General features: G+C 36.0%; 1 protein-coding gene across 1 annotated transcript in view; it reads right to left on the minus strand.

Annotated features, from left to right (window-relative positions):
* Window positions 1–7,920: 7,920 nt before the first annotated feature.
* Window positions 7,921–12,656, minus strand: part of cathD (cathepsin D) — a 45,348-nt gene continuing 40,612 nt past the window's right edge. Inside the window, exons 8-9 of the mRNA XM_089096716.1 lie at window positions 9,778–9,870; window positions 7,921–8,204 (exon numbers count right to left, since the gene is read on the minus strand). Coding sequence (XP_088952842.1) covers window positions 8,043–8,204; window positions 9,778–9,870 — 255 coding nt within the window. The 3' untranslated portion in view covers window positions 7,921–8,042. The remainder of the gene's footprint in view (window positions 8,205–9,777; window positions 9,871–12,656) is intronic.

Genomic DNA, 12,656 nt, shown 5'->3' on the forward strand with positions numbered 1-12,656 from the left:
AAAATGTATTCAAATATAATATTGCATAATGTGACAAAAATGAATTCCTTCCGTAGTTGTTACCAGAGGGAATGGTAGGGAATGAAGCCTCCTGCCCAGAGGTTTCTCGTTTCGACAGACGTGCCTTAAATAATACCGGAAAACTTGGCGTCTTGATAATCTTAATGGCTTTAAGGTTGAAAAATTGTGAAGTCGCAATCAATGCGTATTTGAGTTATTGGGTGTGCGTGTAACTGAACCAAAAGCAACTGAACCCCTGTAACTGAACCACCGTGCAACTGAACCCCTGTGCAACTGAACCCTCGTGCAACTTAACCCCATTTAAATGAACCTCCGTGTAACTGAATCATCGTGCAACTGTACCACTGAACTCAGTTTTTCAGTATTCTAAAAATATAAGGCAATATCATTGGGTAAAACACAAGTTAGAATTTTTACTTGTTCAACCTTGTTGGAATTATTTGTTTCTTAAAGTCATGATATAAACACCTGTCGAGATCATTTAATAAAAAAAGCTTTGTTTTATTCTTGCAAAAAAAAAACGAAGATCCGACGTCATAAACCATTAAGGCTGATTTATTTATCTTTTTTTCAGATGAATCAGACCTTTCTTGACGTTAAGTAATAAGCATATGTGTTTAAAATATTTGCCCTTTGTGAATCTGGCTAACGAATTTCGATCAGATGTTTCAGAGGAGATTGTAGCTAAAAATGATATGGGAGGGGGAGTGGTTGCACTCCAGTCTTTTTTTCAGCATTCCTTCAACATGCCCAGAAAGTTTAAACTTCATACCCTCAGGCTTATACCCTCAGCTGTTGTCGACACATTGCAGATACGTCGTCTTGTAAAACTGGATGCACAAAGTACCTCTTGATTTAGTTGAAGATGTTCCCAAACATTTTTCGAACGATGTGACGGTTGATACCCTTAGCTATTGTAGATATTGTAGATATTGTAGATACCCTTAGCTATTGTAGCTATTGTAGTACTTTCTTTTCACAACCAATAAAGGAAAATGTGTGTTTTGATTGTGTTTGGCATTCTTCTTGACATTTCCCTAAGGTTTGACCTTAATGCTCCATGCTTTTTTTATTTATATGATCAAACATGTTCTCTTTTCTTAATTAAAAAAAACACCTTGTTATGTTAACAATAGGCAACTTGCATAACTTACAGCTCTTGCATCAGGGGCTAGGGGTTGTGAACCCTGGAGGCATAGTTATTTAACCTGTGATCAGTTTTGAATAAAATGGTCATCTTAAAATTATCGATCGAATGTATTTGGGGAAAAAAGAGGGTGGGGTGGAAGCCCTTCGATCACTTTTAACTCTTAAAAACTGCACTGGAACTTTTGATTTCCAATTGAATGAGCACCCCCCCCCCCCAAGTTCATGCAAAAATCTTTTTCATAAAAACCTTATGTGTTAACAGTGAGTAACTAGCTTAACTTACGGTCCTCGCTCCAGGAGCTGCTGGTGGGGTTGAAAGCCCCAGAAGCATGGTTATTTGTCCTTTGGACTATTTATTTGTTTTTTTTAATTTTGATTGGACGCATTTGGAGTGAAAATAGCGGTTATCCTCTGATTGCCTTTGATTCTTCAAAATTGAACTTGAAATTTCGATTTCCAATCGAATGAGCCTTCTCCAAAGTTTGTAAGACCATCCCTTCTATAAAGTCCATAAATTTCAACAATGGGTAACTTGCAATAACCTACAGCCCTTACCCCGAGGACTGTAGGGTTTTTGTTAATCACGTTTTATTGTTCGATTGGAAATTGAAAATTTTAGTGCCCTTTTTGAAAGTCAAAATTGATTGAAGGGCAAACAGCCCCCCCCCCCGGGAAAAACACCTGTGGAAAATACCTCCTGAAAACTCCACCTCAAGGAAGATACCCCTCCCCCCGGGAAAATACTTCCCCGTGAAAAATCTCCCCCGCCCCCGAAAAATGCCCCTTGTGGTTGGTATCCAATCACTTTTGACTTTAAGAAAAGACTAGAACTGCCTGAGGATTATAACTAATTTCTACCTCCACCCTCCTCTCGTCTCTCTCATAGAGCTAATTCTGTATTTATCAGAAAGGCTCAATGAGAGTTGAGATGTTTTTGCATTAAAATGCTCCCTTTGAGGCATCTCTTTCTCTCCCTAAGCAATCAGACCCCCATTGCAGAAGTTTAAGTACATTTTAAGTTTTGTAATTTGTCCATTGCTTACAGATAGTGTTTGTTATTAGGAAACATACGGACATTTTTCGCGTGGGGGTTTTCTGAAGGGGGGGGGAGAGTCTGAAGGATTTTCCATGAGAAGAACATTTTTGCACGGAGTGGGGGCAAGACTTGCATATAAATTCTTCTTTTTCACTTTCCTTAGCGCTTATCAGCTAAAATAAAAAAAAAAATGACAGAACCCAAATAAAATATTCAAATTTGGAAAACCATATTTTCCGCGAGGGGCTATTTTCCATGGGAGATCTAAACAAAGCAAATTAAATGAAGTAAAGGATTTACTTTAAAGAGTACTGACAACTGCTAAAATTTATGTAAAACGATTTCTTAAGTTACTGATAGTCAACTTAATATGACAGTTAACTCTCAGCTAATGTTTTTTTTCCGCAGGCAGTATTTTGGTAAGATATGCTTAATCTTTTTCGGGTGTAATTTGTAATCGTAATTATTGTAATGATATAAAAATATTGTAATTATATTTGTAGGCATGAATATATAATGAGTCGAAGGTAATAGGCTTGAGACTGTCTGTGCAGGATTTCGACTCTTGTTGATAGAAGAGCATCGCCAAGTGCTGAAAACCATGTTGTTACCAAGATGGGCCCAGGATTGTACAAAGTCTCCCTTCATACTGAAGGCCTGAGGCACTTCTTGCTTTCCGGTTCTAAGCCGACCTAAGCGCATCGGTATAGACTTGAGAAAATGTGTTGGCCCCGTCCTTCACTGGTTTCCGGGACCATTGCTTTTTTAAGGCCAAAATAATTTCAATGATTTAAAGAACATGAAAATTGGAACTTGGAATGTTACGACGTTAAAAAATAATTCGTATCGACATTTTGACTGACGAATTTAGACGATTCGAAGTTGACTTATTAGACAGGAAACCTTATTGATTATTTTATTGTAAACCAAAGACTGGTAGGATCAATACAGGATACTAGGGTATATAGGAGTGATGTTAAAAATAAAGATCACCATCTAGAACTGCCTATGGTTAGTTTAAAGCAGAAATTTCGGAAGGGTAACTACCTCCAGGGAAGTTATGATGCTGGTAGACTCCAGGTGAGAATTTGAGAGAAACTTTCCAGGAACAGTCGAATACTAAATTGGAGAGTTTAAATTTTGACAATGTTAAAGACTGATGGAATAATTTTAGAAAACAATTTGTGAAGTTGCTGATGGTGTCTTAGGGAAAAAGTTAGGAACGCAGCTAGGAATATTAGTGAAAAAGCTTTATGTTTAACTGAGAGGAGAAGGGGCTTGTACAAGAATTATCTGAGTGATAGATCATATGAAAATAAAAGGAATGTAAAGAAAGTGGAGGAAAATTTAAATATGAACTAAGGAAGTAGGCCATGATAAAATTGGAGGCCATAGATAAACTTGCCGAGGATCTAAATGATGCAGCTAGACGGCATAATAGTAAAATATTGTACTGGCATATTAATAAATTGAGAGTGAGTTGACAATCCGGATTTGTCCCAGTTAAAGATAGGAAGGGGGCCACAATTAGGGATAAGGAAAGAGCTAAAGAGAGATGGGCAGAACATTTTGAGAATGTACTAAACCGAGATTGAGTTGCAGGAAAAGATGTAGAAGAAAAGGAAAAAGTTTGTGATACCAAAAGTTTGTGATACCTTGGATGTGAAGGAAGGTTTGTTTTGTGAAAAAGAATTAGTGACAGTACTAAAAGGGTTTCAGGTGCTGATAGTGTGGTACATGAGTGTCTTAAACATGGTGGCTCTTAGGTTAGAAATAAGTTACTGTAGATTATGAATAGGATTTTTGAAAAATGGGAAGTACCTAGCGATTTTAGGAAAACCTTAATTAAACCACTTTATAAGAAAGGTGATAAGAATGAGCATGGTAATTATCGAGGCTTTAGTCTGGTCTCTGTAGGTAGCAAATTACTTAGTAATATGATACTTTTTAGACTGAGAGATGCTGTGGACAAAGTTACTAGAGAAGAACAGTGCGGTTTTGGAAAAGGTAGTGTGCCGACCAAATTTTCACTCTTAGGTTAATGATTGAGAAGTGCCTGAGTTATCAAACACCTTTGCTCCAAGTTTTATAGGTTATGAGCAAACGTTCAATTCTAATGATAGAAGAGCTTTAGCTGAGGCTTTATCCTTGTATGGTATACCAGACATAATACATTGAAGTGATTAGTGCTATATATGAGGATAACACTGCTGCAGTTAAGGTAGGAAATGAGGTTAGCAGCTGGTTTCGTATTAAATCAGGAGTTTAGCAGGGTTGTGCTCTATCCCCCTTTATGTGGATCATTTTGATGGACTTTGTATTAAGGAGCACAGGAAAGGCAGTTTGAGACCACGAAATCAACTGGGGAAGAAAAACTCTCCTGGACTTAGATTACGCTGATGATTTATGCATCCTACATGAAAGTGTGAACTAGTAGAGGTTTTGCGAGTTCAAGGTGCTAGAAAAGGTTTGAAAATTAACGTTAAGAATACAAAGTCACTAAGGCTAGGAAAAAGAGAAGATGAAAAGGTGACGTTGGGTAACGAAAAGATTGATCAGGTTTAAAACTTCACTTACCTTGGTAGTATTATTACTAAAGACGGTGGAAGCAGTAAGGATGTTAAGAGTAGAATAGCCAAGGCTCAGGTACTGTTTTTTTTTTTCACAGTTAAACAAAAGTCTGGAAGATAGGAAGATAAGTCTGCAAACCAAGGTTAGAATATAAGTTACAATGACGACGGTGGTTAAATATGGCTCTGAAGCATAGGCGCTCCAAAAAGCGGGTGAAGATTTGCTACATGTTTTCTAGAGAAATTGCCTATGGATTTTTTTGGGTACCCGGCTTACTGACCGTATTTCAAACAGTAGACAGTACGAAAAGTGTGGTTCAGCCCCAATTTCTATGGCTATGATGAGAGAAAGGTTGAGATGGCTAGGACACGTTCTGCGGATGAAGGATTACAGATTGTCCTTTCCGGCCAACAGGAAGGCAAGTCGTCCGCAGTTGGGGTGGGAGGATGTCATAAAGAAAGATCTAAAAGAAATGGGAACTTCCTGGGAGGGTATAAAGAGGGAGGCTTGAATAGATTGGGATGGAGGTGGAGTGTGAGTAGTTGTGCTGACCTCAGGCGGATTGGTGCTGCAATGAGTTGTTAGTAGTAGTAGTAGCAGTATCCTATTTAATGGTAGAATTTCTTATTTATAATTAAAAATAAATGAGAGTGGTGGTTCTTTTACCTCACCTATGCGATATAAAAATACCCGATCATGCTCCGCGACATTATCTTTTTAGCTGGTAATGACTCGAAACCAGAAACACATAAAGATAGTTGTAATCATCTATTTCATCGTTTTGTCACGGTTTTAGATAATTGGAGCTGCGCAATTTTGTTCTTTCCCTTTCTTTTTTGCTATTCAGTATTTAACCAAAGGACGAGAACTGTTTTCACTTATTCGTGTTTGATACTGTTTCTAAGATGGTTTGCACTGACCGATGTTCAGCCCGGAGTCCATTACAGGAAACTACCAACACAAACTTAACACATTTCTGATAGTGAATTTTGAGAGCGTCTATATTACGAAATTCTGACCCAGCACCATGAGTAAGCAGCTGAATCAAGTGCTCTCGTAATGCCACAGTAAAATGATTGCAAAAATGGACTGGAATTCAACTCCTTTTGGAGTTTCAGTTGCAATTTTATTGTCAGGTATTAGCATCATATCATGGTCCACCATCTTTCTCAAAATGATAGGAAAACATAGCTGGCTCGTTAATCTGCACCCGCTGTAGCTCTAAATTCATCTTGTGTCACCCCGTTTTGACAAAAACTAGTCAAGTGTATGACTTGCACATTTAACCTGGCTGAAAAGTACGGGATTACCTGATCGTGGCAGTTCTTTTAATAACTTCTTGATTGAAATATTTTTGTACATAAAAACCTGAAACTTAAATACTCACAAGAAACATACTGATAAGTGATGCGCACTTACTGGGAGTTGCACGAAGGTAATTTTACTCACTCTTATGCCAATTCCCCTTTACAAAGAGGATGCTCCTATTTTAACTCTTAAGAAGCAACAGTTTCAGAAATCTAAAATTAATTTTGTAGTTTACGGTTTAAAAATTTTTGGAACAAAGAAACCTTTCGATCGAATTAGCTCCAACCAAACCACTAACAAATGCGAAAAGGAAAGAGAATCAGAACAACAAGCTATTTGAATATAATGGTTTGAGTAGGGTTGGGTATACAAATAATGAATGCATAATGCATTCATGTTCAAGGGACATTGTGGATTGTAACTTAAGTGCAAAACAGTAACCCTCAATGATCAAGGAAAAAAGGAAAAATCAAGTTTATTTTCGAAACTAAGTAAAGAGCAACGTGAAAACGAACTAAAATTATCCTTTATATGAGGGAGGCTGTCACCCCAACCCCCTAATCTTGATGCTGACATTTGATCCCCCACCCCAATGCTTCCAGAGCGATTGCTCTGTGATGAAATGATCTCTTACTTTGTAACAATACCTTGGGAATTAAAGGGCTTAATTATGTGCATTTGATTTAAACGATAAAATTACCAGTTCAATTGTTTTGGGAGGCAATCCGTAAAAAAAACTGCTACTTTAAACTATCAACTCTCACATTATTTGGACCCTAAAATGCTTTCGGTAAAGCAATAGTCAAACTTAAAAGTAGAGAAGTAGAGTTACGTGGACGTTAGCTTCCCTCGTTTGCAGGAAAATGTTTGTTCATTTAGTTTCTACTGTCGCTCTTTAATTTCATTTAGCAAATACTTTATTTTTTTATGAATTTAATTGCTACAAAAGGGAATTGCATCGATGCAGTAAAAATCGAAGGATATTCTCATGAATTATTGCCCTGTAAGAACGGAAATTCCAACAGTCAAATAGTTTTTCTTTGATATGCTATTCTTCTGAATTTTTATTGTAGAAAAAACAAGATGTAGTTATATGAAGTCCAGCAAGTCCTCAATGCTTTTCCTTTTTGCAGCCTTTTGGCGAATCCTCATGGCACTAAGAAGATATTATTAATTTATACGAGTTTGATTTTGCCACCTGAAGTTGGTTTTCCTAAGAAGAGCGTAGTCTCAAATTGAAAATCCTGAAATTGCAGGAGTTGATTGGCATCTTTAATTTGTCGACTCGATATGTCCACTGAGGCTACAACCTATTTTATATCTGGTCAAAATGTATGATCAGTAGTGTTCTACTGATTCTATCGACGTTCATTGAATTCTCTATGCGTTGCCTAAGGTTTCTTGTTGGCATTGCGGAAACGGAAAGACAAAAATCTTGCAACGGGTTGACGTGTCGCTAATCGCTAAATTTGCTCTTTTATTGCATTGAAAAATATACTTAATAATCTTTTTAACTGACCACAAGAACTGTAACTGGCCAATCGCCTTCTTGGCTCCTGGTGGACAGCAGCACAAGAAAACTGGACTTTTGCCACAAGAAATAATCAGACGCGCAAGTAGCAAACAGAAGAATTGACTTCTAAAGAAATGAATTATACTGGTTTACGATGAACAGAAATCGATACATCAATCCACTATTAATCCACGCCTTGGTCTGGATTTTTTAAAATACTTACGAACGCAGAAAGACAAACTGACAGCTTGCAACTAACAGGAAGCTTTGAAAATGGCTTCATAGAATAGATACTTCCTGAAAATCTTTTAGTATATCAAAGTTTATATATTTACTAATTTACTAACAAAAACACAAATAAAATTAAATCATATCACGCAAAATTTAGATAAGATATGAGTTATACTCTATCCGCTGCTACTGTATAACGCTTTGCTTATTTATTCAAGCAACTTCGGCAAATCCTATTCTAGCATTGCCTAAATCGAATTCCGTGTAATACCGACCAATGAAAACGTCACCCAAAATCCAGATTGGACCCATTGGAGGCGGAACGTCAAGTCCAATAAAGCCAGAAACACAGAGCGTTTTGCCAAATTGAGATACCTATAAGTTAAATAAACTGATGAAAAAATTGTTTTCAAAAGCGGCGTCGCAAAATGATCCTCTAAAAGCAAAATTTAAGTATCAATTTGTTTTTGTTTTTTTTCTAGACCACTGTTAAAGTAACCAATGTTTGAGCTAAGCAGTTCTGAGAGAATTTAGGCATTAAGGGAAAAACAATAAGAAGCACTTAGATTGGTTGTCTACTAGAGTACAATGACCAGTCCTTCGCTCTCCCACTATTCCTGTATTGTTTTTTATACTTGATACGAGTATATCTCCAATAAAATTTGGATTTTTAATCATGTTCAATTTCATCATAAGCCGGTAGTTTACGACAGCAAATGACTCTGCGTCAAATTTGCAAAATTAATCTTTTCTAAGTAGGAATTAAACTTTTACTTCTAATATTACATATTTTTTGTAGAAAAGTCCTAACCCTGACAAACAAGGAAAAATAAATACAGCTTGGTTATTCGTAAAAATTTTAATTAGAAAAATATCGTTTTCCGAAAATTAACTTTGAAATTCTTTGATTTTCCTGTTCTTTATTGATAAAAAGTACTATTAACACGAATCGCTATTAATCTTCTCGTAACCCAAAATAAAAAATAATACAGTCCTCTAACACTAAATATTCAAAGGAGTGTTACTCCAGCACCCCCCGGCTAAATCCAATCTTCTTCCTTTAGACACTAATAACCAATATATTTTCGGCCTATTTATATTCTGCTTTTTCCCGTTAGGTACGATTATTTTGTTTTCCAACATCAAAAACTTTGCACAAATCGTCTTATTCACTAATTACGCTCAAACTTGCTATTTAACACATTTAGCTGTTTTGATGCATGACATGAAGTATTTTGTCCGTCATTAAAACTATTTCGTACTGAATTTTGTAGATTATAAAGTATGCAGAGTCCGTTCGTGTCTTCTTCGTGCTCCAGCTAGATAAGCAGTGTTTAGGGTTCATGCACCCAAATCAACCCTCCAAACAAAAAACTTTTAATACTGCTGTCATTGCCACCGATGAGCTACACTGGTGTTGGCAACCCTGCCATCACAGATTAAGCATAGTAGGTACCAAGTTACTGGCTCCAGACCAGTGTTATCACCTACAGTACATCCTGGAAAATTCGTTTATTATTCGCTTTCAGATTTGAGCCGTAAAATCGTACTTTACCAAAGATAGTTTTTGTCATAAAACTAGTAAAAACAGCTGTTCTATATCAATAGAACAGAGGTTTGCAGACTAATTTCAAACAAAAGAAAAACACGTTCTTTTGTTTGAAAGTACCTATACAAAAAATTATTCCATTAAAACAAGAAATAACCATGTATCAATCAGTGCTTATCAAATAGATATTACCAGCCTGTACACATTTTGGTGCTTTGGATCTCTAATAGTCATATTCCAATAATTACTTGTCCTTGTCTCCATCTTACGTCTTTTCCTCTTTAAAAAAAACTTACTTAATATAGTTACGATTCAACCTTTCAAATATTTAAAGTAAGTTTTTTTTAATTTTAGTTCGTTTTAAACGGCAAAAGAAGACAGAAAAAAGGAAAAACCAACCTGTAGAACATAATCTTTTCCTTGTAGAGTAAAGTCGGTTCCTCCAATTGTAAGTACAATGTCGGGCAACTCGTTGATCCTTTTGCAGTCAATCTGTCAAAAAATAAGTTAACTATAAAACTTTAAAATGCTGCCGTTTAAAATGATTATTAAACACAGAAATGAAGGAAAAATAGAAGCAAGACACACAGCTGATGGAGAACTAAGACGGGAAAAAGATCCCTGGTATGAAAAGCCCCCAAAAAATCATTAAATGCAGGGTCGAATTTCCAGAAGTCGTAGGCTGCATTAGAAACAATTATAGGTGTCAGACCTTTGGCTTCTACAAGGTTAGAGATCCTAAGCACACACAATGACAGATTCAATATAATGCTTTCATAATTTTCTTCAACTGTGTTTCGGCATTACAAGGATGATACATGTGACTAATCTCAATATTCCTGGATGAAACCTTTTATGACTTTAAATCACTACTTGGACTGAATAAGGATTTTGACATCCGGTAGACTCGTGAGTGAGAAACAAGATTGACCGATGTTAGCTTAAATAATTCAGATAATGAGGAACAAGGGGACTGATCACGTTATTCTTCTAAAATCTAGTAAAATCCTCATATTCTAGAAAAATAAGAAGCTTCTTGAACCAAACATTATGGGCAGAGAAATAGAACAAGACCTGAATGGGACTTAAATGTGGGAAAAACAGAAACACATCACTACCAGCGACACAGACAGTATAGCTATAACCAGCGGAATTAAAATATGCCTTTAGCTGGTAAAAAAGAAAAAGTAAAATATTAAACAACAGTAGATGATAGTTAAAGATACCTAAGCTAAATACATTGAACAATGCATCCTTTATTGAAATCGGTGGTAAAAACAAGGCTAAACACATACTATCTTTCTGCTTTAGAAAGATATATCCTTAGACATTCATATGACAGCGCAGGCAAGCGCTTTCGATAACCTGGATACATATAACGTCTTTTGATTCAGTTCAACATCCTTTTATTTTATATAAAAGGTTGCCCCCTCGAGATTATGAGGCCTGAAACCGCCACCGAGTTCAACATTCCACTCAACATTTTCTGATAGTTTCAGCTCAATACCCTTGGCCGTTCTAGAGATATTTCACATAGGCCATTTTGATAACTTGGATGCACATAGTGTCTTTTGATTTAATTCTACGTCCGCCTCAACATTACCTGAAAGTTTCGATTTAATACCCTTACCCGTTCTTGATATATTCCATGTATGACCTTTGACAACATGGATACACAATGCTTCTTTTGATATAGTTAAATATCTCACCCAATATTCACTAAAAGTTTCAACTTAATACCCTTAGCTGTTACTGAGATCTTTTGATTTGAGCCTTTGAACAAACTGGATGCACATATCATCTTTTTCATTTAGTTCAAATATACCTTTAGCCGTTCCTGAAATAGTGCAGATCGGCTGTTTTGACAACCTGGATGCACATATCGTCTTTTAACTCAGTTCAACATTCCATGAAAGTTTCAACTGATCTGGGGGGGGGGCAGGTAGAAAAAATGGCAATAGAGGGGGTCTGCTTGCCGTCTAATTAATTTTGCCTCTTAAAGGGCACAAAAACTTTTAATTTTCTAACAGACGAGCCCCCTCCGTGACCTTTGTGGTCTCTATGACCACTCTTTCCATATAAACTGGCTCTGGAAAAAAAAACATTAATACGCTGAAGGCTTATGGCATTTTACTACAGGCAACGTTAAAGCGAGAGCGCTGCCTCTCTTAATAATGCCACTGCTGTAACTAACCTGTAAAAAATTTCAAACAATGTCGACTTATTCTTTTAACAAGCATTACAACTGCAATGTATTTACTAGTATTAAACATTAATTCTCGTCAAACTTGACTTGTTACTGATGTCAATGTTTAAAAAAGAATAAAAGATCCTTACAACCTAGGACAGGTACGAAAAATCGGGAAAGCTGTAAGGCAAGAAATCTATGCTAAAAGACGATGGACAATATTAAAAAAAATGTTCAACAGTCTTATGATTTATCTTAAATTTGAAATAGCATATTTTTTCAAAAGCAGTTAAAAACTTGTGTGCTTGTTTTTGCCTTGAACAAATTGCTTTCTCCGCAAAGTTTGGAAGAAAAGAAGGGTAAATATCCTATTTTTCTTCCAAATTTCTTTCTTTATTACTTTCAAAGTTAGTAGCATTGTCAATTAAACAGCTGAAATTAAACAATTCAGTAATAATATGCATTACGTGTTAAGAGATAATAACTAAACTCAAATAAGTTAGTTTTAGTTAAGGCATGGGGGGGACTTACACAGAGGATGGAGGTGACGTAGAACTCCAAGTTCGTACTTCCGGTCTCTCAAGACCTTAGAAAAATACCTTTCAATTTCTTATATTCCCAATGCAATTCCCAAAATTTTTTCACTATCTTTGAAGCTAAGTAGAAAGTGCCGGGCCTAATTGGGCGTCAAATCATATTTATATTTTATAACATCTTTACGTTTAAGTTTTCTTTCTGTGTAAATTTGAACGAGGCCAATCTTGTGACTTTTGCCAATCATTGCATAATATAAGAAGTTCGCAAAAAAATTAGTGTAACGTAAGCAAACGAAGAAAACATTCAATAGTATATAGACATTAACAAAACTGATAAGCTAACAAACCAAGTTTTGCCTACCACAGGAAAAATTATCTCAAGCTTTTTTTGTGAGATAATTCATAAAGATTTCTTCTGAAGTTGACAAGTCCAACCTTTCAAATGTCCATATTTTATAACGTATCAAACAACCAAATTGACCATAATAAGATTAGTTTTGCTCTACTTAACTAAGAACAAAAATTATATACCAGCTTAGAGAAAGGCTAAAGGG

Source organism: Artemia sp. Qi Xiang Cuo, chromosome 11, assembly GCF_049724085.1.
Source record: "Artemia sp. Qi Xiang Cuo chromosome 11, ASM4972408v1, whole genome shotgun sequence".
NCBI lineage: Eukaryota > Metazoa > Arthropoda > Branchiopoda > Anostraca > Artemiidae > Artemia > Artemia sp. Qi Xiang Cuo.